This window comes from Sceloporus occidentalis, unplaced genomic scaffold (assembly GCF_023333645.1).
Source record: "Sceloporus occidentalis isolate IW3139 unplaced genomic scaffold, rSceOcc1.0.p SCAF_1, whole genome shotgun sequence".
Lineage (NCBI taxonomy): Eukaryota > Metazoa > Chordata > Lepidosauria > Squamata > Phrynosomatidae > Sceloporus > Sceloporus occidentalis.
The window spans coordinates 306,128,851-306,156,818 of record NW_028316981.1 but is presented as its reverse complement, the minus strand read 5'-3'; the positions used below and the strand labels follow the sequence as shown (position 1 = coordinate 306,156,818).

General features: G+C 43.4%; 1 protein-coding gene across 1 annotated transcript; it reads left to right on the top strand.

Moving 5' to 3' along the window:
* On the top strand, positions 1 to 27,968 carry LIPG (lipase G, endothelial type). Its single transcript, XM_089487616.1, has 10 exons — positions 1 to 145; positions 7,701 to 7,867; positions 8,704 to 8,883; positions 10,751 to 10,862; positions 12,593 to 12,817; positions 13,799 to 14,041; positions 20,465 to 20,585; positions 22,179 to 22,397; positions 25,133 to 25,237; positions 26,691 to 27,968. Exons 1-10 carry the CDS (start codon positions 1 to 3, stop codon positions 26,710 to 26,712), a joined length of 1,539 nt encoding a protein of 512 aa, XP_089343742.1. The 3' UTR covers positions 26,713 to 27,968.

The window sequence follows — 27,968 nt, the reverse complement described above, 5'->3', positions numbered from 1 at the left end:
ATGCTGAGGCTGCCGGTCCTGGAGCTGGTCCTGGGGCTGCTGCTGCTGAGGGGTCCCTGGGGGGCCCTGGGCATCTCTCCGGAGATGGAGCAGGAGGAGGACCCTTGGCGGCCCCAGCAGCACGGCCCCCTCCTTCCCGCCGCAGGTAAGGAGGCACTAGTAGAGGGGGGGGGGGCAGGAGGAGCAGAAATGGAGGACGCTCAGGACCCCGATGGAGGACGCTCCCGAGTGATGCTTTTCCCCCGAATAACTCCTCAGCCTCAAAATCTGTCCCATAAAAAAAGTTTTACAAAAGTACAATTTACCCAACAATAAATAAAACGTACAAAAATGACCATTAAAAACAGAATGAAGCTGAAAACAAAAACGGCCCCCTCTGATCAGCTCCAAAGGGAGAAGTGCTGCTTCCCAGGAGCATGGCTCCAAAAACGGAGGGGGGGATGCTTCCTTGATGTGATTTGGGGAATGGACAGAGAATTGACCAGAAAGAGTAAATGTTTTTTAAAAATTGAGGACTTTTTTTGCTGTGCTTCACGTTTAGTTGATGCATATTTAGCGTGTATATATATCGCATTTACAAGAAATGGTTAATGTTTATAAAACGGAGGGCCTTTTCTGGTGCGCATCATCATGTTTGGTGGATGCATGTTTAGCGGGTATACCTCGCTTTTGCCATAAATATTTAATTTCTTAAAAATGGAGGACTTTTTTGGGAGGGCTGGGACAGAGAAGGCTGAAATGTAGGACACGTCCTGGAAAAGGAGGACGCCTGGCCACCTTGCGCGGGGCTGCTCTCCTGTGGCCCCATACAGACAGGCCCAAATAAAGCTGCTTCGAGTCACTTTGGAGGTATGCCGTTTAAATGCTGAGTCCGGAAGCCGCACCAAAGCCACCCTCCAGGACTCTTAGGACGCAGGCAGCATTGAAACAGCATCCCTCCAAAGTGACCCAAAGCAGCTTTATTTGGGCCTGTCTGTATGGGGCTCTGGGGACGAAGCCGCTCTTGACACAGGTCTGTGGCACATGGTTGGGGGCCTCTGTCTTTCCACCTCCTGCCTCGCCTGTCGTTTTGTGCCTCGGTTCCGACTTTTCTTGGCAATTTTCCTCAGAGGGGGTTTTCCCTTGCCATCCTCTGAGGCTGAGAGAGTGTGGCTTCTTGCCCAACATCACCCAGTGGGTTTCTGTGCCCAAGCAGGGATGCGAATTATGGTCTTCAGAGTCATAGTCCAGCATTCAAATCACTACATCGCACAGGCTGCTAGGGGATGGAAATTGGGAATCGGACGTTGGGAAAGTTACTCCGTGTGTGTGTGTGTGTAGACCTGAACCCAGTGTGGTTTGTGTGTTGGACTAGGACTTTGGAGACCAGGGATGGAATCCCAGCTCAGCCCTGGGAACCCACTGGGTGAACCTGGACAAGTCACACTCTCTCAGCTGCCTCCGTCCTCATCTTCCTCCTTTTCTCCCTCCTCTTCCTCTTCTCCCTCTTCTCCCTTTTTCCTCCTCCTCCTCCTCCTCTTCTTCTTCCTTCTCTTCCTCTTCTTCTTCTCTCCTTCCTCCTCTCCTTCCTCCTCAGGGGTGGCTTTGCCAGCTCCCTCCTCTGAAATAGAGCCTAGGGTGCCTGCTATTTCTTGGCGGTCTCCCATCCAAGTTCTAACCAGAACTGGCTCTGCTTAGCCTCCAAAAATCAAGGGGGGGGTTTCATGTCTTGAGAATATTTACAACGAATCCATTGAAAGAAGGGCTGCTTTAAGCCAGGAGTGTGGAGGGTACACACCCTGAAGGAGGAGGGTGGGCGTTTCTCTCTTGTGGAGCGATAAAAGTAGAAAGGGCCTTATTTGAGGAAAGGCACATATAGCCTCCTCCTTCCAGAGAAGAATGGACACAGTGGAAAGTGGATCTCTGGCTTTGATGGTTGATGAGACACTCTTCCCTAAGGGACGTTGCAATGTGTCAAAAGAGCAGATAAGTTGGCACCTACCTCTCAACTCCGAACTTCTGTCTTTTTAAAAAATTTACTTTCCACTGTCTCTGATCCGGGGCTTAGCTTTTAAAGCACCTAAAATCCTGACATAGCGCACAGTCCAGCAGAAAGACCTTCTGTGCAATGCCCATTGAGAGGAACACTTTTGCACTCTTTTCACTAAACTTAACTAGCACTCTTTCACTAAAGGATGGTCCCTTTTCAGAATAAGCTGCTGTTCCAGAAATTCAGGCTGCAGTCTTGTCGGTTTACTAATTTACCTGGGATTGAGTTGTCCGCTGCATCTGTACTGCTGGAATAATCTGTTCTGACATCACTTTAACTGCCATGGCTCAATGCTAGGGGATTCTGGGATGTGTAGTTGGTTGTGGCACCTCGCATTGAGCTGTGGCAGTTAAAGTGGGGTCAAAACTGATTATTTCTGCAGTGTGGATGCAGCCGTCCTGTACTTAGTGGGAAACCATGGGCTGGCACTGTCCGTTTGCCTTATTTTAGTTTGCAACACTGATGAGTGTGCTAACACCATTCTTGATTTATGCCGACAGGCTCTCAGGTTTAAAGGAGCTGAGTTGATGAGGAGGATTGCTCTGCTAATAATAGAAAAGGCCTAAAGAGAAAAATGTTTGCTAGGTATTGAGTTTTTATTTTAAATCTGACTGGGAGTCCTGCTGATAAAGACAAATTCAGTGACATCTAGTTGGAGTGACATCTAGTTGGAGCCAGAGTTCAAAGACAGCTGTGTTAGTCTGGGTCCAGTATGCAAAGGGATATTGCAGCACCTTTGAGACACTTGTAACATAATACTTCATTAGACTGTATCTCAGGCTGATTCCGCACTACAGCAGTAATCCAGTTTGACCACTTTAAGTGCCCTGACTCAATGCTTTGCAATCCTGGGACTTGTAGTTTGTTGTGACACCAGAGCTCTCTGACAGAGAAGGGTAAATGTCTCCCAAAACTACAAAATTCCATAGCATTGAGCCATGGCAGTGTCAAACTGGATTATTTCTGCGGATGCAGCCCCAGTCCACAAAAGTTTATGCTACAAACCTCTTTTTCAAGGGTGCTACAATGTTCCTTTGCAGCTATTTTGTGTTTTAAAACTAACATCTCAGGGACCAAGCCTGATTTGAACTCATCTGTTGGTTCAACAAGATGTTCTGTCTGCAGCAGTTTCCTCCTTATCCAGGGATGGCATGGCGTTCTGCACATGCTGAGATGCCCCTGCTCATTCACTAATTTCTGCCTCCTGATTTTGAAGGGACAGTTTTGGACAGTTTCAGTGTTTTAACACTGAAAACTAGACTTCAGCATTGAAAATTATACTAACATTGTAGGTTAAATCTTTCAAAGACTTTGAGCTGGGCTTGATGCTGGTTAATGTGAAGTCTGAGTCTTATGTCCATTTGGAGGGATTAAATTCTGAACTTTGATGCAATATGCACAGGACTTGAAGCCATGCTGGTTTGGGAATTTGAGGCATCACAGTCCAAAAGAATAACTTTTCGAGGCTCTCAAGGGACTGTGATATGACAGTTGGCCCTGCATATTCACGGATACTTTATCCACAAATTCAACCATCCATGTATTGAAAACATTCCAAAAAGATATAAATTCCAAAAAGCAAATCTTGATTTTGCTCTTTTAAATAAAGGATTGCAATTTTCCTGTGCCATTGCAATGGGACTTGAGCATCCATGGATTTTGGTATCCATAGGGGGTCCTTAAACCAAACCCCAGTGGCCCACAAGGGCCCACTGTACTTAACATTTTGCAAAATCAGTCAGCAAGAGATATTCCTATTCCGTGTCATTGGTAATTTTCTTTATGCATCCCAACGATCTCTTGCTTGCTTTCCTAGTCCTGCACTTTGCAGGGCCAGCCCTGTCATTAGGCACATTTGGAAAGGCATCAGGTGTCAGATGCTGGGGGTTTGGGAATACTTTTCTCTGAATGTACTGGCCAAGGTTGGGGGATTTTGAAGGGTTGTCTGTGCTGGAGGAACATTTAACTGAAAATCCACATCTGTATACAGAATGGTTGGGAAAGGAAGACTCTTGTCCTTTGCCTCAGGCAGGAAGATGTCTTGGGTTGAGCCCAACCCTTGAAAGTTTTGTGGGCAACCTGTAAGAAATAGCAGTCAGGGACACTTTCTCTCTTGCTGATGTGTGCGTAACTGGTTGTGTAACTGGTTTTGCAGCCTGAACCAGTAAAACTGACTTGCTGCTGTGCTGTAACTCTATATCAGGGGTAGGCAACCTTTTTGAGCCAGGGGCCAGGTTGCTGTCCCTCAGACAACTGGGGGGGCCAAAGCCAAAAAATAAATAATTAAATAATTAAAAATTTAAATAAATAAATAAACTGGGACAAATGTAGGACAACATTTTCAAATCGAGGACACTTTTTATAAAAAATGGAGGACACGCAAAAAAATTTGCTGGTTTTTAAAAAAATGTTAATATAAATGCATGTTTCAGAGGCTTCTATAGACACTTGCCCCCCTTGCCTGCCACTTGCCCCCCCCTTGCCCGCCTCCTCCTGATAGGCCAAAGGCCCCACGCCCTCACGTGAGAGGCCAAAGGCTCCGGTGGCAATCGGCGGCAGGACCGGGCTGGGGCCGGTCCCAAGGCCTTGCCGGGCCGCATCCGGCCCGCAGGCCGCAGGTTGCCTACCCCTGCTCTATATAATTCTCCTTCTTTGCATCTGAACTTTTATTATTTAATCACATACTATATAGCTAACTCAAAGGATGTATTCTTAAAAGTTCCTAGGTGTGCCACTAGTTTGAGGACAGTCATCACCTCTACTTCTTTTGACAGCGAAATTTCATAGTTCCATACCTTCCAATATTTCACAGGTGACAACTTGGGCAGCATCTACACTACAGAATTAATTCAGTTTGATACCATTTTAAGTGCCATGACTCAATGCTATGGGATTCTGGGATTTGTAGTTTTGTGAGATATTTAGCCTTCTCTATTCTCTGTCCTGCTAAAGCTTCTAGGAGTTTATGCTTTATAAACCTCTTAGTACATTGGTAAGTGGTATAGAAATGTACATGCTATTGCTTGCTATTTTGCCTGCATCCACTGGGGGGAAAAAGATTCTTCCTTCTCCTCTCCCCCTTGCTGAGTTAACTGGGCACAAACTACTTTTACACATTGAATTTGGTTTACAGAGATGGAAGTAAATTGAGGAGAAAGGGGGAAATTGGGAGGAGGAGAGAGAAACTTGGACATTTTAGGAGCAATTGAAAAAGTGGGACTACAGAGGATTAATCAGAACTGTTTGTTCAATTCAGGACAGTTGGAGGGTATGTAGTTCTTTGACTCTAACAAAAGGATTTGCCATAATTTTACAACAATTCACATAAGTCTGATGTAGACCAAGAGCCAGCTTTGCCCTAATTCTCCCGTATATAAGGAACAACTAAAAATAAAGACTATTATTCTAATCAGTTTCTACATGGGTGTGTTCTCCTTCCTGAATCACTTTGTGATAATGTGTATAAGATAGTGCACACTATTTAAAGACAGAAACTGCAACAACTGCTGAGCTTGAGGGTCATGATAGTTAAGCTATAATGCATATACATTATGCAGAATGGGCATAAGAGTCATTGCAGAGGCAGTAAGCCAAAGTTTTGAAAACACTTAACTCGATTATAAATTCCAGAATTCTTCTATCTGATTCAGGGAGGAGTGGTCCAAATACAACATTTCCAAGCTCTGGGTTATGCATGTTGCCTTTAGGAGAACACCAGGGCTCCTTTGAAGCTCATTAAGGGTTCTTTCATGAGAATGGGATGCTCATCACATGGCAGAGAAATCTTCCTGGAAGGACAGCCTGCATACTGTAAGCAGCCCTGGGCAGCTATAAATGAACATTGGTAGTCCTTGTTACATTCACAGTTCAAGCAGACTGACAATGGGCCCAATTGGAAAGGCCAACATCTTAGACTGAACCACATGTGATCCTGGTTTGCTGACATGTGGGAGTCCTCAGTAGCCCAGTGGATCTGGAAAACATGCAGACGTAATCTGCTAGGTACTGAAAAGCAGGTAATGGAGAAGGAACAGTGTTGGGAAAACTCAGTTCTTTATTGGTAGGCCACTGGAAAGAGCCAATGTTACACTGGCCCAAAATAGCCACCACTCTTCCAAGCGTATTGGTGACCTGTCTCTCAAAGATACTTTGCAGATAGTGTAAGGATTGAAAATGGAGTGACCTAATCCCCCTGGCAGAAGAGTGGCCATGTATCCTTTAGTTATTAGCTCTTTTGTTTTAACATGCATTGTAAGCTGTTTTGAGAGAAATTCATGGTGTAAATCAAATCAGTAAATACATTATAGCTCTAGTTTATCACCAGTTTTTCCTTTCTTCCTGTCACGAGGGCCTTGTCTTTTGTGTTTCTTAGATAGTGACTTTGCTCAGGGGCGGGGCGGGGGAGAGAGAATAATTTGTTCAAGGCAATAAACAGATATATCATATTGTTGGCCTTCTCAAGACTCTGTTGAGGTTGGGCTCCATTGACCTATAAAAGGCTGCTATGTTGCTGAGCCATCCTCTATGCCCCTAAGTAAGTTCAAATGTCAACCTGTGGGTGCTGCAGTTGACTTATGTACTAAGTAATTTATAAGGTGATAATTCTTGGGAGTGCCTCAGGTAGCTTGAAATGCTGCAAGGCTTGTCTTATACCTGTTGGTGGGGAGCCAAAGGTTTAGTAGAACTTGTGGCCAACCTTTAGCTAACTGTTACAGCTCTGTGTAGTAAGAAACTGTGGAGAGGCATGTTCCTGTTATGAAAGTCCATCTGCTTCCTGCATAACAAGGGTGGTGTTGTGTGCCTTCAAGTTGTTCCCGACTTATTGCAACCCTAAGGCAAACCTATCATGGGGTTTTCTTCCCAAGATTTGTTCAAAGGAGGTTTGCCCATGCCTTCCCCTGAGGATAAGAGAGCATGACTTGCCCAAGTTCACCAGTGGGATTCATGGCCAAGCCAGGAATCGAACCCTGGTCTCCAGAGTCATAGTCCAACACTCAAACCACTACACTATGCTGGCTGCATGACATGGGTACCTTTTCTAAATTATAAAATAACAACAACTACAACAATTTTGTTACTCTTCTCTTCCCATGGATCATGGCAGGGAACAACAACAAATTAGCATACAACATACATCAGTTAATACCACACATAAATCTAAGAGAACAAGTAAAACCAGTATACATTAAAATTCAATCCATAGTTTAAAATTCACAATTTAAAAATCATTTTGATAGGTCTGTTGGAAGAGTTTGGTCTTTAATGCTGTTTTAAATTCAGACAGCCAGCCTATTCAGCTGTTAAATCTCTTTTGGCAGGTCATTCGACAGTCGGGGGTGGCTGGAGAAAAAGTCCTCTGGGTGACAGTTTCCAACCTAGTCCTGGTTGACTGGAGTAAATGTCCCCCAGAAGACTTGAGTGCACAGGGTGGATTAGACAGGAAGAGGTGATCTTGTAGGATATCTGGACCCAAACCATGTAGAATTTTATAAGTAACAGCCAACACTTTGTACCTTGCCCAGAAACGAAGTAGCTGCAGCAGTAACTCATGGTCATGGTTGCTGGATAATTTGGGGTATGAGACTTTACCTTTAGATCTCTTGTAAATGCTGAATATTCAGCACCCTCTAAGTGAGACTGGATTCTAAATCCTCTTTGTTCTTAAATCTAGAAGAAAAGCCTCCAACAGCTCAAAAACTGCAAGTGAAATTCAATGTCCGCGTATCTACAAACCCAGAAGACAAAGGCTGCTACCTCACTATTGGCGAAGACCAGCATCTAGAAGACTGCAAGTTCAATGCTTCTGCTAAAAGTTTTTTCATTATTCATGGATGGACGGTGAGTAGACTAAAGCGTGCTGCACAGGACCAACAGAAGACAGGGGTGGGCAACTGTCAGGAGTTAGGTGGCATAGTGGTCCCAAGGGACCTTGAAAACCCACACTTCTTTCAGACCCCCTATCCCAAATGCTCCCTAACACCCTTCAGTCAGAAATTATTTGAAGGCATACAACAACAATAACGGTTGTTGTCCCAGTGACTTAGAATTCTTGTTTGTTTGTTTTTGCTCTGAATTTCCATACTGGCAGGCAGGACTCTGAATAGCTTGGCCATGCTGGCTAGGGGACTCTGGGAGTTGTAGTCCAAGAAATAATTTTCCCAAGCTCTGCTGCCAGGGAAATGGACAGTGTTGTTTCCAGATTCATTCATGATGGAAGTGAGGAAAGCTAGGCATGGGACCCAGACTTGGAAGTATGCAAAATGCTACTTCTTCCTTTCTTGTTACTCTCTTGTTACCCTCCTCTCTTCCTTCCATGCAAGCTCATCCGTCTTTCTCTATGCCTCCCTCTTTCCATTCTGTCTGGAAGGCTGCCAGGGAAGAGACAAATCACTCTTGCAAGTGCGACTGATCCACTTGCAAAGGGCTTTTTAAAAAGAACAAGAACTGTAGATTACCCACAGCTGTGCCATAAGTCTCTCAAACTCTTATTTATTTGTTGAAATGCTTAGAATGTAAAAAAGTGGCATACCTAGCACAAAACAAATCCAAGTTACTACAAAACTCTATTTAAAAGTAGTGCACTTCTAAATGGTGATGACTTTTCCCACCAAGATTTTTCTGTTGTTGGTCTTTCTGCCATCAGAAAAAAACCTCAAATTTGGTTCTTTTTCCAGATGAGTGGCATGTTCGAAAGATGGCTGGGCAGCCTGGTGTCCGCTCTGCAGGAGAGAGAGAAGGAGGCCAATGTGGTGGTGGTAGATTGGCTTCCTCTTGCCCACCAGCTTTATACCAATGCTGTCAACAACACCAGGGTGGTTGGAAAAGAGGTTGCAAAGCTGCTTGACTGGTTAGAGGTAAAATTGCAAGGGAAAGTCTCCAAGACTGAACAGTGGGAATTGTGCAAGAAAATGGCCAGCGAATGGATGCTCTAGATATACCAAACTTGCTGCTTAAAGACTTGGCAGGGGCTGCTGTTTGTTAAACTGAAAGACTGGCTGTGTGCCAAAAAGTGGATCAATGTGTGGATGCTGCTGCTTATAACTGGACTTTTCTTATCATGCAAGCTGAATCCACATTCACCACAGAGCTTGGGAAAGTTCTGCCTTTCAACTACAACTGCCAGAATCCACCATCTGACTGGGAGATTGTGGAAGTTGCAGTAAAGGGGAAAAAAAGACTTTTGCATGCTCTGATTTTTACCAGTGCTTTCATGCAGAAACCAAGGGAGTGTGATCTGTTTCTAATACTTGACAACCCCATTCTGCTCTGCCATTTTTCACTCCTATCCCATACTCTTGTTGGAACTTACTTGATCTCCCACCAGCATTGTTTTCTGGAAACTGCTGGCTCATTCCATTAGCTTGGCTGCCTGTCTCCTCAAGCCTAAAAGCCCCATAAATTAAACTTCAATTAACTTAAGAATTGCAGTTTGGAGATCAAAAGCATTTTGCAAAATCAGGATTGAGGTGCCTTGTGTCTGTTTTGCATGACACTCATGAATTTTTGTGCCCTAAACTGACCACTCTCATACCCTGCAATCTGATAATTCCTCTTTGTAAGTTCTACTTGATCCCTTTTCCTCCTCCCCATCTTTGAATAGCCAGCTACACTCTGATTTTGACTAGCTTCCACGCACTTCACAAGTGATGAGCCTGTTTGACCTTCCAAACCCATTTAATTTATTGGGGCATCATTAGGAGGGTGTGGGGGTGCCAACTACATGAAGTGACACCCTAAAGGGGGTCACACCACTGCTCCCCAAACATCTGTGTCTTGGCAAAAACAGGTTGTGGTGTTCACCTGCATCCCTTTAAAATGCTGAAGTACAGCAGAAGAGATGGGGTGAGTGGGGTGAGGCTCTGTGGGAGGAGAAAGCAAAGGCCCCGTTTTTTTTTTTTAATTAAATTACATTTTTAAATTTTTTAAAAAATATCTAACCAAATTTTCACATTAATCACATGAAACTATGCACATGATATATGGGAATTATGATTTATGAGTAACATTAGTACAAAAACCATTACCAAGGATTTTGTATGGTGTGGTACAGGAGGAAGTCAGTGGCGGGGGGGGGGGGGATGACTGTATATCACTGAATGTAATGAGAGTAGTTGTGACATGAACAACTAGTAAAATTAAAATTACACCTTTAAATTACCAGATCATATGCACCACCTAAATGTATTTACATGTACATTGTTTCATGTGGTTAAAATGAAAATTTGGTATGATTTGATGTTATTCAAGAAAATTTTAAAAACATTTTTAATTTATAAAGTTTTAAATTTAGAAGTTTTTTTTAAAAAACCCTAGGGCCTCTCCTTTCTCTTCCCACTGAGCCTCACCATACTCACACCATATCATCAGTGTTTTAAAGGGCCGCAAGTGAACACCACAGCCCATTTCTTCCTAAAGGCAGATGTTTGAGGAGCAGTGGTGTCACCCCCCCCCTTAGAGTGTCACCTGGTGCTATCCGCACTCTCCATACCCCATAGTGATGCCACTGAGTGATGCAACAGCACTTGTCCAGTTGCCGTTTTGAGAGAGATGACAGAGGAAAATTGAAATATTTTGGCTTGCTTAGTGGGGTTATGTTTGTGGTGGTAGTTGGGGAGTGAGGAGGGAATTTGTTTCTACTCTCCACATGGCTGCCCACCTCTGATCTAACTGGTTTAGCTGTTCATTAGCAAACAGCTGATCCTTTCTGTGCTCCCATTGCAGAAGAAAGAGGGCTTTCAGCTCCAGAATGTCCACTTGATTGGCTACAGCCTTGGAGCCCATGCAGCTGGATTCACTGGCAACTATGCCCGTGGGACAGTAGGCAGAATCACAGGTAACCCTGCTTCCTCTCTTACCTTTGAAATATTTACATGGTGTGTGTGTTGTGTGCCTTCAAGTCATTTCTGACTTACGGAGACCCTACCATGGTTGACAAGATTTGTTCAGAGGTGGTTTGCGATTGCCTTCCCCTGAGGCGGAGAGCATGAGACTTGCCCAAAGTCACCTAGTGGGTTTACATGGCCAAGCTGGGATTCCAACCCTGATCTCCAGAGTCCTAGTCCAACACTCAAAACCACTATGCCACGCTGGCTCTTAAAATCTCATATTTCATGTGACCATCAAATGCTCCATTTTATTTTTGAGGTGACTTTTTGGTACAAGAAACTAGGTAAATCCTGTATTTGGCTGTGCACTAGAAATGTCATGGGGGGAGGGTTCCACTGGATGGTCTGACCATCTCCTCTTCTGCTTCACAGTGTAGGTCAGACAGGGTTCCTAGTGTCTGGGGCAGGCCCAGAGCTTGGAGAAATTGTGGGAATGCAACTCCCGGAATCCCCCAGTCAGCACTGGACTAGGGCAATGTGGAAGGTATGGAGTTAGGCCATCATTTAGATTTGAGAAAGGAAATTGGTGGGCGTGCCTTAAAATTGGTGGAAACTTTGGACAGAGAGACCTTTCTAACATCTTGGGTCACATCCCCCAGGGATAATGTCAGGGGCTGCATACACATACTGAGGCAGGTGAACCAGAGGATGCGTAGATTGGCCCAAAGTCAAAAGAGGGTAGGTGGCTACTCCATTTTGTTTCTCCCTCTTCACTTCTGGCAGCAAAAATCACCTACCCACTCCTGAGCAAAGGAAGTGAGGAGAGAGGGAGTTTTCATTTGCACCGCTGTGAGGTTCCCCCATCTCCACTCCAGCAAGCTTAATTATTGCATGGAGAAATTTCTTCTTTTTTGCTCCCATAGTCCCTCTTCTCTTCCTCAGCTACAGTCATGTAGCTGTCCCCAGCTACCGTCCCTGCCCTCAGTTGGTTGGAGGGTGCATCTACACTCTAGAAATAATGCAGTTTGATACCATTTTAGCTGCCATGACACCACCTACAAAATTCTGGAATTTGTAATTTTGTGAGGCATCAGTACTCTTTGGCAGTGAAAGATGCAAAACTACAGATCCCAGATTTCAAAAGGATGGAGCTACAGCACTTAAAGTAGTATGAAACTGCATTCTTTCTAAAGTGTTGATGCAGCCTGAGACGTCTGTAAACTTAATTCAAGCAGCTGCAGGCTTTGAATGAGGTTACAATATATTACTGAAACAGGTGAAATGAGGAAAAGGACCCTAGCCCAGGAACAGAGAGGCCCAGCTTTTTATGCAGAAAGTCCTGGGTGGAATGCTGGGTTGCAGGTGATGGGAATTACCATTTTCTGAGGTTCTAGATTGCTGCTGTGATAATAGATAAGGCATGTTTCTACACTACAAAGCTATAGCAGTTTGATATCACTGTAACTGTCACAGCTGCTTCCTTGGGAATTGTAGGTTGGTGGAGAACTGAGAATCCTCTGTTGGTGTATTTCAGTCCCTTCCTTATCAAGCTACTGATCTCAAAATTCTGTAGGATGGTGCCTTGACAGCTAAAGTTATACCAAACTGCTCTAACTGTGTGATGTGGATGCACTCAGTGCTAAGCTTGGTGGTCTAATGTGATAATGAATCAGATTCCTGTGAAATAACTTTTATCCCTCTTGGCTGAAGGTTTAACAATGTACCTTGAATGCTGTAGGCTTGGATCCAGCTGGCCCAATGTTTGAAGGAGCCGAACCCAATCGACGCTTATCTCCTGACGATGCAGACTTTGTGGATGTTTTGCACACATACACGAAGGAAACACTGGGCATCAGCATTGGAATCCAAATGCCTGTGGGTCACATTGACATCTACCCCAATGGAGGTGACACCCAGCCAGGATGTGGTCTTGGTGATGTCTTGGGAGCACTTGCCTATGGCAGTAAGTCATTTGGCTTGCTTGTTTCATGTTTGCTTTCTGGTGGAGTGTGTATGTTTATGTGAATGAGAGAAATGTTAGCAATTGCCAACTCTGTCCTTATTAAAATACTTTGCTGTTGATAAGAGGGTTATCCTTTCGCACACAGAAATTCTTTTTTTTTAAGGTAGTGTAAGCAGAGATAGGGAAAGTAATTTCGGGGGGGGGGGGGGCTGTATTTCCCAGCCATCCACTGATTATGCTGCCTGGGGGATTCTGGGAGATATAGTCCAAAATAACTTTTCCATGGTCTAAGTACAGGGATATAATGTAGTGCTAAGAGCCTTATCACATGAGACGAGAAAGACAGAATGGACTGGGAGAGTGGTGGTTTTCTCTGTGCCTCTCTGCATGCCATTATAGTACTTCCCCAGTGCTATACAGATATAAAATATTTATTTCATTAAAGATAACTTTGCATACACCTTTTTGGCTATGGGAGTAGGAAGGAAAAGCATGCCAGCCCAGGAGCATTCTACTCAGTTACTCATTAAAAAACAAACTGGCTCCTTGCCTTTCCTAGCTAATGAGCACAAAGGCACTGGGGGTGATTGACAAACTTTTGGCAAACTCATTGAATCCTATTTAAAATCTTACTTAAAATAAACTTGTTCTGAGATATGAAATCATTTGAACATATTGGTTTGCACTGTTAGGTTCTGCATTGATATCCCACCCATTCCCTTTCCAATGCCTGATTCCTTCCCACCTTGCAATGCCTTCTCCAGTGTACCTTTTGGGTCATACTGCAGCATTCCTGGCTACAGGCCCACTGGGTCCTTAGCCAAGTTTGGCTCGTGCTGAACTACAAAGGACCTAGGGGGCCATAAATCTCACTTGCGTGTGCTTCCCTCTTTCCCCCCCAACCATGCTGAGATGGAGAATGCTCAATTGTTGGTGTACTGCCTTATAGCATAGTTGCCTTTCCTCCACCCATCAATCTAGATATCGGTGACGTTGTGAGGTGTGAGCACGAAAGGTCGGTGCACCTCTTTGTTGATTCCCTCGTGAACACAGAGAAGCAGAGCTTTGCCTTCCAATGCACGGACTCAGATCGTTTCAAGAAGGGTATCTGCTTGAGCTGCAGGAAAAATCGCTGCAACAGCATTGGCTACAATGCCAAGAAAATGAGAAATAAAAGGAACAGCAAGATGTACTTGAAAACACGGGCTGGTATGCCTTTCAAAGGTGAGTTTTTTCTCCATTTCCCATTAGTCACTAGAAACTTTTCCTTAATATATGGATTATAATGCACTAAACAGCCAAAGGTTTTGAGATTATCCACCTTGGCTCATGAGGGGTCCTTTTCACACTACATATTTATAGCATTCTGATTCCACTTTAACTGCTGTGGTTTCATCTTGTAGAATTATGAAGTTTTCACTTTGGTGAGTCACTCTGGCTGAGAATGCTAAATGTAGATGATGGGTAATTAAGTCGGTCTCCCCTTGATTCTTCCTTTTCTACAGAGGCAAGAATGGTCCTCCAGATGTTGTTGTACTAAAAGTTCCATCAGCCAGCGTAGTCAATGGTGAGGAATACTAGGAGTCCCAGTTCAACAGCATCTAAAGGGTTGCACAGTTCCCACCCCTGTTTTCTTCAGATTTACACCCCTACCTTTTAATGAATGTTTTTCATTAAATAATAATCTCATTCCATGTAATTTTGATGTTCAGGCTATGAGTACTCCCATTGTTTGTCTACCCCAAACAATACTGCTTATGCCCAAGAGAGAGTTAGCAGCAGGCTCATGGGATGCCCAAGGTTTTGAAAAAGTACAAACATACTTGGGGGTGAGAATCTTAAGCTGCTCCCCCTCATGAGTGAGGAGTGAGTATGCTTATTAATCATGGCATGCTGACCATTACGAGGAAAACAGAAACATGACATGCTGTGGGGGGAAGAAATGGAACCTTGAACAGGAAACCCTTCTCATTGCAACATTTTGTAGCAATTAATTCTGAATGGATTATCATAATATGTATCAGCTGTGCAATGTGATATCTAAATTATCCCTTTGCTGAGCTGTTCTTGCAGCTGATGTCACTAGCCTGGTTTCCACACTACAGAAATAAAGCAGTTTGACAATGAAATTTAATAGTTCTATACCTTCCAACATATCACAGATAAAAAACTGGACAACATTTATACTTCAGAATTAATACAGGTTGATAACTACTTTAAGTAACATTACTTAGTGCTATGGAATCATGGACTTTGTAGTTTTGTGTGATATTTACCATATATACTCAACTATAAGTCGAAAAATTTATGCCACAAAATGAGCTTCAAAATCCCAGAGTAAACGTATATAAGGGTCAGTACGGTAATCCCCCTTTCCAAGGCTGGGATCGCCAAAACCGGGAGAAAAAGAGAGAGTTCAAACCTCCTTTGCAAAGCTGGGTTCGGGAGGAAGGCAAGAGAGAAAAGAGAAATGGGGGGAGATCAGCTTTGCATCCAAAACCTCCTTTGCAAAGCTAGGATCAGGAGGAAGGCAAGAGAGAAAGAAATGGGGGGAGATCAGCATTGCATCCAAAACCTCCTTTGCAAAGCTAGGATCAGGAGGAAGGCAAGAGAGAAAGAAATGGGGGGAGATCAGCTTTGCATCCAAAACCTCCTTTGCAAAGCTGGGATCAGGAGGAAGGCAAGAGAGAAAGAGAAATGGGGGGAATCATAGAGTTGGGAGAGACCACGAGGCCATCCAGTCCAACCCCCTGCCATCCAGGAACTCCCGACAGATAGCCATCCAGCATCTGTTTAAAAACCTCCAAAGAAGGAGGCTCCACCACATTTCAAAGGAGTGTGTTCTACATCGAACAGCTTTTACTGTCAGGAAGTTTCCCCTAAAGTTGCGGTGGAATCTCTTTTCCTGTAGCTGTCATGTAGAGGTATGGAAGTACTCAGGATATTTGGAAACTACACTCAGTATTTCATTTCAGCAAGTATCATTGATCTCTTAAACTCACCAGATCAGCCTTCTATCCCAAGCCTCCTTTGCAAGGCTTTTTTCTGGCAAAAGCTGAAGGAATGGCAAGAGAAACAGAGCGGTGATAGGGGTTTGTTTAATAGTTTTCTGCGTTAAAATCAGGCAAAGTTATAGTTTTAAAAAGAGTACTGAAAAGCTTCCTGGAAACTTATGAACAGTAGCCTTGGGGATTGCCTATTCACCTCTTTTGTGATTGCAGTCCTTGTGGTGATTTCAGCAGGGTCAACCAGTGTGCAAACTTTTAAACTGTAATAACCCATTGGAACATGTACTTCTAGTTAAAAATGTATTCAGAAGATGTTGTAGCATTACCCAACTATGTACATTCCGTTCTTTATCAAACTGTTCATTTCAGTTCAATGTAAAGACAATTCTTATGTTAAACAGGATATTATGATGTTGCTTTGCAATGAGTCTCCGTTTTTAAAAAATGTGAAGTTGGTGCTTTACTACATGATCAAACTTGCACTCAAAAGAGTTGTAAAATATAAAATTTATGGAAAGTTATAAAGTTACAGAAATTAATCACTGCTAGTTCTCTGGCACTGTTTTCTTTTGCTTCATCTTTTAGATCATTTGTTACACATCCCTAAGTTTTACCCTCAACTTATCTAAGGGTCACATCAAAATCCAAAATTTTGGCCCCAAAACCTGCCCTCAACTTATACATGAGGTTAACTTATACATGAGTATATACGGTAGCCTTCTCTGTCAGAGAGCTCTGGTACCACAACAAACTACAAATCCCAGGATTCCAACAGGACAGAGCCATGACAGTTAAAGTGGTGTCAGATTGCTTTATTTCTGTAGTGAGGATACACCCAAAAATTGCGAAGGCATTCTCCTCTTTGGCCAATATACTGCCTCTCCAACTGTTCCTAGGAAACAAGTTCTGTGAATTGCTCCCTGGATTTTCCAAGAAGCCTCTTCCTTGTGGCCTATTAACCTCTGAAGTCTGTTGCTGCTAAATCTAGCTGAGTGTGGAGGACACGATGAAAATGATAAAGATATCACAAGTTTGGGAAAATGCTGGCTCATTTTCACTAAAATCTCCATTTCCTTAATATCTGAGCATTTGAGGAAGTAGGCTCAAGTCTGTGAAAGCTCCTGCTACCAGCTTTTTTCTTTCAGTTTGTCTGCAAAATCCCTTTGCATACTAATTTCCCTAACAGTTTGCTTCAGAGCTTGGAAAATTTGTTTTTGGGACCGCTGTCTGCAGAATCCTTCACCCAGCATGACCCCTGGAAGGTGCTGAGAATTGTAGTCAAAAAGATAGTCCCCCAGCTCTGTAAACATTGTTTAAATTTTTACTCCATTATGATCTGTTTTATCCCTTGCCTGCTGTCTTTCCCCATCATTTCCCCAATTATCTTGGTTTCTAATTCTCTCACTGTTAGGCGCGTTACAAACGCGCACAAAGTACATGTTCCGCGTGTACTAGGGTTAGAAATGGGCGTGCTAGGGTTAGGAAGGGTCTTACCTTCCTAGCTGGCCTCGTCCCTAGTACGCGCGGAGCATGTAGTAAAAGGCGGCGCCCGTCCACACGGGGACCACCATCTTTACGTCTTGGATGCACAGCGTCCGGACGTGGTGCGGCGGAAGTGACGCCGCGAGTACGCGCCTCACGCCTCATGGCGCCACTTCTGGGTGCCAAGAAGAAGCGCCATTTCGGCGTTTCTTTTTAGCTGTGCCCGGAAGCCTCTTTAGGGCAGTCTGTAACATGCCTTAGATAGCCAGAAACAAGCCAGAAGAAAGTGTCAAAGCTTTCTGGATTCCTTCTGTGCTGTAATATCTTGGCTTGCATGTCCTGTACAAATCCTTTGCTTGGGAGTGGGCCAGTGCTGTCATGAAACTGGAAATGGTAGAAAACTTTGAGAGTGTGTGGTTTCAAACAAGGCTTCTGTTATGCTATCACACTGCCTTGTTCTCTGAATTTTTCAGAGGCCTCATGTGTTGTCACCTTCTACTCACAGTTCTATCCTCCCCTCCATTGTTCTACCACTTTTTCTGTTGACCCCCCCCCCCCCCTTTTGCGGCAGAAAATAAGTTGAAAAAAATTGAATAGTTGCATAGCACATTCTGATTTCTAGTATGAACTGTCATTGGACAAGAAGCACTAAAAGCTTTCTTTTGGGGGCTTACCTCATTTGTAAGGGGTCATGCCTTTTTGGACTGTCCACATGTACATAGTCAGTCATGATGTAGGCTGTATGAAATTCACTGCTGCACCACAGCATTCAAGAGGGAGGAGATTGGTTGAGTTCTCATAAAATGTTGACTTCCTAGATTTTTTTTTAACATTCTTCCTATAATGAAATAGATTTTCACATGAGATCATTTTAAGAAGGAATACTGGACATTGTGATGGTTGTATTTATATACCACTGTCGCCGGGCCCCTGGCTACACCGGCAGGTGAGGTGGGTAGTTGAGGATCCATGACAAAGAGACGAGGATGCCGGTGTATGCTCGGTGCTCTTTAATGTAACTACAACAACTCCACGTGTGAACAAAACTCAAACTGGTTACTTCACCATCCTAAGGTCTAGCACCGTGATTCCGTTTCCGGGCGGGTGTCTTCAACTTCAGGGCCCGCCTCTCTTCCGGCCCTTCCCCTCAAGACTCTCTCGGATGGCCAACACCGGCCTCGTATGTCCCACAATAAACGAGGACCTGCATTAATCACCGGCCTGGCCTGGTAAGGTCCACTGGCCTCGTCCAGGAACAAGGGGTGAACCTGAGAGGCAAAGAAACCCTCTGCAGGGTTTCCCCGGTCACTTCCCCAAGCACTCCCATCTCGCCACCCTCTTAGGTACTGGCGGTTGGCTTCCGTTGTCCAGGCGTCCCGAACTCTAGTCATTACCTCCTCCTCATATCCCGTGTCTCCCTCCACGCTCTGCATCCACTTCCGCTCCTCCTTCCTCCCTGGGTCTCCCTCCTCTGCACCTTTTCTATCCTCCAACACGCCCTCCTCCCAGGTCTCTGCCCCAGTTCCAGCTGTTGCTCCTCGAGCCAACTCCTCCCCATCCTCCTTGGCTTCGCCAGGGTCCCCCGGCACATTGTCTTCAGGAGTGGGACCCCAACCCGATTCCTCCCCTTCTTCCACCCTCTGACACCCACTTTTTCCCAGTCTGGGATTCAAGGCAGTGTACAAAAATTATAGAATGGGAGATAAATGTTTTAACAGCAGTACATAAGAAAAAGACCTTGAGATTATTGTTGATCTTAAGTTGAACAGGAGGCAGCAGTGTGATGCTACAGTAAAGAACGCAAATGCTACTTTAGCCCACATTAATAGAAGCATAGTTTCCAAGTTCAAGGGAAGTAATAGTCTCACTGTATTCTGCACTGGTCAGATCTTATCTGGAGTGCTGTGTCCAGTTCCGGGCACGTTATTTTAAGAAGGATATAGACAAGTTGGAGCAGGTTCAGAGAAGAGCAGCAAGGGTGATAAGAGGTATAGGAAAAAAATGTGGGGAAAAGTTGAGGAATTGAACATATTCAGCCTAGTGAAGAGAAGAATGACATGATCACACTCTTTAAATACCTCAAGGGCTGTCACAGAGAGGACAGAAAAGGTTCATTCTCTGCTCCCCAGAGGATAGGAAGAGGTCTAATGGTTTTAAGGTACAAGAAGGTAGATTTTGTTGAATTTTAGAAGGAACATCTTTATGGTAAGAGAAGTTCAACAATGGAACCATTTGCCTAAAGAAGATGTGCGTTCTCTTCTCTGGGCATCTCAAAAAAGAAGTTGGATAGCTACCTGCTAGGGATATGCTGGCTGGATTTCCTGCATTGAATGGCGGGTTGCACTCAATGGCCTGTGGGACCCCTTCTACCTCTGTGATTAATATAGATAGAGCTTTAAAATTCATATGATGACAAAATAAAACTTAACCATAGAATTAAAAGGAGTTAAAAGTAAAACAGAGAGCCAGCATGATGTAGTGATTTGAGCATTGGCATGATTCTAGAGACCAGGGTTTGAATCCCAGCTCATCCATGTAAACCCACTGGGTGATCTTGGGCAAGTCCCACACTCTCAGCTTCAGAGGATGACAGTTGCAAACCTCCTTTGAAAAAACTCACCAAGAAAACCCTGTGGTAGGTTCACCTTAGGGTTGCCATAAGTCAGAAACAACTCAAAGGCACACAACAACAAAAGCAAGAGCATTGAATAGAAAACCACACAAAAACAGTACAGCATATTCTGAAAGGCCCCTTTCCCCCCTGAGTAATCAGCCATCAAGGCCTGCTGAAACATAAAGATCTTCACCTGACTATGAAAGTATAATAGGATGGCTGCCAGTTTTCCCTCTCTAGGAAGGCTATGTTCCCACTCAGTGCTGCAGCTGACCTGCAAGCTTAGTTTGGAAAGAACACATCAGAAGCAGATGTTCAGCAGAGACAGCTGCATTCTAGGTCCTTTAAGTTCACCTTCCTCTGTGGTTATCTGTGTCTGATCAGGGTTAATATGACAGAGTCCAAGTAATGCTACTTGGCAAGGATGGAGGAGATTGTGTGCCAGCTGGAACTTGTCTGGCAGACTGTCTGTTTATGGGACAAAAAAAATTTGTAGCCTGATTCTTGCCTCTGTGTGAAGTCCCTCCACTTGTATCTCCACAGTTTTCCACTACCAGATGAAAATACATGTCTTCAGCTACAAAAACATGGGAGAAACCAACCCAACTTTCTCTGTCACGCTTCATGGCATCAATGGTGATTCCCAGCCACTGCCTCTGGAAGTGTAAGTTGGGATTTTTGATATTCTTCTTTTTCTTCCCTCATCACTCAATTGGCACAGTTAAACAATACACAAATAAAGCACCAGGAGACAGCCAGCACTGTGGAGTGGTTTGAGTATTGGATTGTGACTCTGGAGACCAAGGTTTGAATTCCTACTTGGCCATGGAAACCCACTGGGTGACCATGGGCAAGTTACACTCTCTCAGCCTTAGAGGGGAGGCAAAGGCAAATCGCCTCTGAACAGATTTTACCAAGAAAACCCTATAATAGAGTAGCTGCAGGGTTGACATAAATCGTAAATGACTTGAAGTCACACCACAGCAACAAGCTTAGGTTCAGCCAGGACAGATTTTTGTTTAAAGGTGTGTGAGATGACAGGTCTCTGTCCATTAATGGGAGGAAAGTGGGATTGGCAACAAGATATAGAGTACTCCCACTCAGTTTTCATGTCTTCCTGGCTCTCCTTTCCACTGTCCCTTGCTCTGGCTTTCTGGTGCCCTCATCCATAACAGACACGGAACACTTTATGCCACCAGACATGCTCAGTCCTCATTAGATTGGGGTTTCCCACATGGTTTCCCCCCCTAAGATTCATTTGTATTTCTAAAAACCTTGGGATTTTTCCTTAGCCATTTTGACTGCACAAAGATTGGTGCTCAGAGCACTGAGATGGCCTGTAGTATATCTAATGGAAAGTGATGGATAGGTTATCTTTTATATGCAATGTTACCTGCCATTACTGAACTACAGCACTAGGAAGAATTTTGTGGATGATAGCTCCTAGAATCAACAAGCCGACACAGTTTCTGTGAGTTGTTGTCGAAAAAAGTAACCTTTCCACAAGCTCAGCTGAAGAGACTCGGTCAGCTTGGTTTCCTGAAGGACAGCTTTAAAAATCAAAAAAGGTGGAGGAATGTGGAACCTGGTTTTTCATCATGGGATTGGAGTCATGTTAGTGCAAGGTGAATGAGATAGCCATGTCACTCTTACGAACACAGGAAATGGCACTATTCAGCTCAGTACTGTCAACTCTGATTGGCAGCTCAGGGATTCAGGCATAATTCTACAGTACTTGGAGTTTCATGGTATTTTTGGTGATCTTTCATCAAAGTATTAAGGCCTAATTCTGATTAGCTTCCAAAATCAAATGAGATGGGTGTCTTCAGTGTAGCATAGTGACCCTTGATGATGATGATCATCATCAACAACGACATTTAAAATGCACTTTCCACCAAAGGGCAGTACATCAGAACATATACAATCAAAAATGAATAATAAAACACCACACTATAAAATATTAAAATAATATGATAAAAACAACAACAAACAAAATACTAATCAGTTGCTACCCATCTCAACCATACTCAGCAACTTAATCTGGCAAATCGAAGAGGAAGGTCTTCAACCCTTTACAAAAGTGTATCAGATCCTCCAGCCAAAAGTGCAAAGGAAGACTGTTCCACAAATGCAGAGCCAGATCCTGCAAGGCTCACAGCCTTGACAGAGCTGTATGTGTTGGTGGAACCGCCAATAATGCTTTGTCTGCAGATCTGTTTGTTTCCTTAATGAAATTAGTTTTGTCCCTCCTTTTTAGGTATGAGAATATTGGCCTGAACTACACAAACACCTTTCTTGTTTATACAGAAGAAGATGTTGGTGATATTCTGAAGATCAGACTCACCTGGGAGGGATCCAGTCAAACTTGGTACAGCCTATGGAGTGAGCTGAAAAATTATTGGTCACAGCCAGGAAATGCGTTGAAGGAGCTGCAGATCAGACGTATCCGTGTGAAGTCTGGTGAAACTCAAAAGAAGTAAGTTAGATACTATGTATAGCAACTCAGTCTGAAGTGCTAGCGTATGCCCCCACCATTCTCTTGCAGATGCGTAAATGCTTAAATGGTTTAACATAATCAAGCTCTGGTTCTTCAGAGTATTTCTTTGTTGCACTTATACAGTGCGCCTTTTCTTTACACGGGGGATCCGTTCTGGACTCCCCTGCGTAAAACAAATAACGCCTATGCTTGAGCCCCATTTAAATGGATGGGGCTTGTGCATGCGGTGGTGTGCGTGCGCCATAGGTGCGCACCCCATTCGTCCCTATGGCATGAGCCGTCCCTTCCTCCCCTTGTGGGTTTCAGCGTATGCTGAAAGCCATGTATGATGCAGTGCACTGTATCTTGTCTTTTCTTCAATAAGCTGAAGGCAATGTGCATGGCATTCCTCCCCACTTCATTCCCAGAACAATCATGGGAGGTAAGTTAGTCTGAGAACAAGGGATTAGTCAAGGGGTTGTTGTTGTTGTGTGCTGCCAAGTCATTTTTGACTTATGGCTAGCCTAAGGTGAACCTATTAAAGGGTTTCCTTGGCAAGTTTCTTCAGAGAGGATTTGCCATGGCCATCCTCTGAGACTGAGAAAGTGTGACTTGCCCAAAGTCACCTAGTAGGTTTTTATGCTCAAGTGGGGATTCAAACCCTGGTCTCCAGAGTCACAGTCCAGCACTCAAACCACTACACCAGTGATTCCCAAAATTTGGCCTTTTAGGTATTTTGGACTTCAGCACCCACAATCTCAGCCAAGATGCCTGAGGCGTCTGGTGGCTGAAGTTCAAATCATCTGGAGAACCAGGGTTTGGGAATCATTGCATTTCAATGTGTTGCCTCTCTTGGTCAAGGGTCCCCAAGTGAATTTCCTAGCTCCATGGAGGATCTCAACCCTTAAATCAACATTTAACCAATGCACCAGATAGGCTGTCAGAAATCCTTTTGAAAATAATTGAATCTCTCCTAGTTGGGGAAATATTATCATGTCAAAAATAGATAATGGAATATTTAGACAATTGAAATCCTTGGCTTGGCCTGAATTGTAATTGCTGTGCCTCTTTCCCCTCTGTTTCTTTCTGAAAGGAACCATGCAAGCACATAAACAAGAGGTTCCTGGAGTCCATACAGGACTTTTATCTAATTCCACTCTTGAAAAGTGGAATTAGAGCAGGATAGCAGTGGCTGTGGCCATACCTTATCACATGACACTGTGTCTGTTCAGTAGCTGGTCTATAGTCCATCCTTTGCTGCAGTACGTCTTTTCATTGATGAGCAAAACCATTCAATACCTCCCAATCATGTTCCCATTTCACTATTGTGTGAGTGTGATAAGTTTCTCATGAAGCAGTTCCGGTATCCAGGCAGGCACATGGTACAAGTGGCTGTGATAATGCTCCTTTCTTCCTTCTCCCTCACTATTTTCAAGCAGGCTGTTTTTCTTTTTTCTTTTCCAATTTCTTTTCTTTCTTTTTAAAAAGATTGATGGCTTGCCATGAGTGTGCAATTGTGCTAAAAACAAAAATGAATAAAACTAAATACAGATTAAAAGGCAATCTAGGGAAGGCAGGGAGATGGGGTTATGGAGGCCAGCATAAGAAAGGCAAAAGTTGGAACTGAAGCAGCCCTGTGGCAACTTTGAAGGGTTGTGTATTAATGAGTGTCCCCAACCCAGTATGTTTGCATTTTCTGGATTAACATGACTGGGATGCCTTACAAACCTGGTGTGATAAAATCCTAACGCTATGTGATTACAGTGCTGTTATTCCACTTTAGCTACCACAATTCCATCCTGATGAATTCTGAGGTTTAAAGTAAGGCACTGGCATGTTCTGGCCGAGGACTCTAAATGGTCCTCCCTAAACTAGCAGTCTCAGAGTTCCATGGGATGTTGCCATGGCAGTTAAAGTTAAATAATAGTGCTATGATTCTGTAGTGAGAATGGTCCTTTGGTAGTTTTGATCAAGTTTAGTCAACTTGAAGAAAAATACTGTAGTTGGGTTTTGGAAGAAGCAGTGAATGAACATGACACATTTGGCCCCAGTTGCTCTTTGGGTTTGGAGTAATTAAGTCAGCTTTCAAGTTACATATTAAAATTGCACACATGATCCTGCAAGACACAATCACCTCTAAGAATAATGATTAGCAGTCAAGAATCCTGAACAATACTCCCTGTATCTTTACATATTAACTAAAGCATGTGGTGGAAGAGAGTTCCTTAACTAGCTGAAATGCTAACTTCAGGGAAATACTACACACTGCCTCTCCATCAATATAATCCTGGTCAGTGTCTAACTAATAGAAACCTATTCTGGTTTCTTTATAACTGTATAATAAGTTCTAAAAGAATACCTGGCAAAATGTTTAAACTTGATATAAACGTTGATCATTATGAACAACGGTATGTGTGTTAGAGATTCCATATTCATCGAAGTTATAAGCCTCTGTTCAGCTTGTGCGCTTCTGAATTCCGCTGAGGTCAGCCACGTCAGGAAATCAAGTTCCATTTAACCATCATAACTAAATGCCTGCTGACCAAGGTTATTTAAATGAATTGTACAGATGCCTCCTTTTTACACTTATTGACAAATAATTTTTTGCGTGACAGTTGTCTAGAGGTTATAGAAAGGGAAGTATGCAGTTCACAATTCCACTTTCTTCTTTTAGTTGGCCTTCTGCCAACATCTCTTGCTTTGCTCTTAAGACTGTTTGATTTCCTTTGTTTCAGACTAACTTTTTGTGCAGAAGACCCCCAATTGACCAGCATATCTCCTGGCCAAGAGCTTTGGTTTGTGAAATGTCGAGATGGATGGCCAAAAAGGAACAAAACTCTGTAAGGCTTCTGTTTTGGGTAGTGGTTGTTTCCTTAGAAAAGAAAATGTTGTGTTCCTGGTTTTAGTATTGCATTGCTCAAGAAATAGACAACTACTTGGCGCAGTCATTTTGCAGAAGTTAGCATCTGATGTATGCTACAACAGAAGGTTGTCTATACCATTGGGAAACCCTGGACTCACCCTGTAGTCACAGCATAGTTTCCCATTCCACAGCGACTCCAATAATGCCACACTCATTGTAGTGAGGCTGGAGTAACCCGGAAGAAAAGAGGGGTCCTACAATAATCACATGTCCTGTAGTGCGGAGTATTTCTGGTCACATCATTGCATCTTTGTTGCCGATCCATATGTGGGCTAAAAGGCCATTCTTTTTTCTCTCTCTAGATTTTCAGAGAAAAACCTTGCATTGCATGCTGATCCAGGAGCCCTGGTGGCACAGTGGTTAAATGCATGTACTGCAGCCACTCACTCACAAACAATAAGGTTGCAAGTTCAATATTAGCCAGAGTTCAAGATCGACTCAGGCTTGCATCCTTCCGAGGTTGCTAAAATGAGTACCTAGCTTGTTGGGGGCAATTAGATTACAGTTGTAAACCACTTAGAGACTGCTTAGGCAGTATGAAGCGATATATAAATGAAGCGGCTATTGCTATTGCTGGGGAACTTTGTGAACTAAAGTCACACCTACTATGGTTTGAGTCCGGGATTTCCCACTGGTGTAGGCAAGCCAAGACTTTTTTTGCTATGTTATGTTTAGGAGTCACTTTGATCATGCTAACTCCTGCATAATCCTCACTCGCTCTTCCTTTATAAAAGTTACCCACAGACATAGTTTAGGGAAAGCTTGAAAAGGCTACTTTGGAGACTACATTCTTCAGAATCTCTAGCCAGATGCCCAGATGAGAATTCTGGTGTTTCTACTCCAAAAAAGTAACTTTACTGTGCAGCATGATATTGAACCTATTTTACCTGAAAAAGATCTTAATTTTTGGCAACATGAAAGTAGCCCATGTTTTTCCCAATTCTATGAGTATTGTTTTGTGAAAAGATGCTGTTCTTGTTTCATTGCAGCTTGACAAATGGCACTTAATGTCTGCTGTAAAGGATCTCTTAGCATATATAGAGTGTTGTTCAAAGATTGTTGATGACCTGGTTTTGGGTTTTTACTTTTTACTGTAAGGCAAATTTAACTTTCTGTGGTGCATACAAGCTTCCATTAGTGGTATTCCAAACTTCAGCAAGCTTGGTTTGTGGCCAGCTGCCCATTAGGTCAAACAACACATTCCATAAGCTGCCCAAAATGGAAAATTTGACAAGTCCTTGGAGTTTGTTGTGTGCTTTGTCAGTCACCTTGCTGTGTTTTTGGGAGGCTTTAAGACTGCATTCAATTCATTCATTCATTCATCATTAAAAGCAAGTAATTTCAATCTTGTTCTCTTCTCTAATCCCCAGATCGATATCAGATTCACACTGAAACTTCTTTTTTGGATGACTTTCTATATTCATCTGGGACCCTAACCAGCCAAATTAACTGAACAAGGCTACCACAGAAGAAAAAAACCTGCACTGAAACAAGATGTTGCTGCAAACTCTTCTTTAAAAACGAAACAACAATAACAAACTTCATGCTAGGACTTGCAAACAGTTTTCTGTCTAAAGAGGGACACCTTGGTTAAATCAGGCACTGCGACAACATGAACAATATATCTGAGATTGTCATTGTATTTATGGCCTCAGTGGCTACCTTTAGAATAACTTATTATTATTTTTTAAAAAGAAAGCAATACCTGCAACCTGCTACTAAGCTGGCTCTCCTTTTGAAGAGCCTGTCTTGTAGCCCTAAGCCTACTTTGTACCAAGCCTTATCTCTAGATGTTACTTAGCACCTCCTCATAAAAACACATTGCACAATGTTACAATAAAGTGATTTACTGAAGACTGGTCTGAACATTCAGATCAGTACGTGTGGTGCAGGGCCTTTGGGACTGTACCTTCTTGTGCTGCAGGTATATATTATGGTCAAAATCCTATGGGTTACTCCAGTGTAAAGTCTTCTAAAGACATTGTGAAAGGAGGTATTCTGAACCTGCTTGCACAGTGCCTTTGCACAGGGTGCAGAAGAGCAGCTGAAGTCTCTGAGGCACAGCAACTCCTTCCTAACTGTGAATGGCCATGGAGTGTGTCTAGGAGTTGTTCTTGGGCACTAGGGAACAAGAAAGCACCTTCTGCCCTTGTCTGGAGGGGTGATGGTTGCTACTTTTCCACACCCAGGGGATGAGAGGGAGCACTGAACTCAGCCAACCACTGCCTCCTTTTCCTAATCAAAGCCTGCCGATATATTAAATTATATTGTCTTTAAGAACTGTAACATAAGCAGCAAGGAAAGTAGGTCAGTTTTGACATGTAGGGAGAGAAATACCTATGGGTGGAGGAGGAAGCATTCAAACACCATCATCCCCTCCTCACATGTGATGTGAAACGGTACAGCCCCTAGCTGAAGTCTGTCTTGGTCCCACAAAATGGGGAATGTGCCTTAGCTGTGACTGGTGTGATGCCACACATATTTATACAAATGGCCCTGAATTGTTACGAAGTTTAATGTGTATATAATGGGTTTTGTAATACATGATCCTCCCCTATTTATTATTTTTTTGCGTATCTTTGTGTTTGTATATATGTGTAAAGAGTCAAACATTTTTTTGAGTCTAACAAGTTTTTTATAAGCTTGAA

What these genes read in the sequence shown, in the direction of transcription:
- LIPG (XM_089487616.1), top strand. Translation starts at nt 1, where the DNA reads ATGCTGAGGCTGCCGGTCCTGGAGCTGGTCCTGGGGCTGCTGCTGCTG. An exon ending in AGCTGCTTGACTGGTTAGAG is followed by an intron (nt 8,884 to 10,750) that starts GTAAAATTGCAA and finishes CTCCCATTGCAG; the next exon opens with AAGAAAGAGGGCTTTCAGCT. An exon ending in GACAGTAGGCAGAATCACAG is followed by an intron (nt 10,863 to 12,592) that starts GTAACCCTGCTT and finishes TGAATGCTGTAG; the next exon opens with GCTTGGATCCAGCTGGCCCA.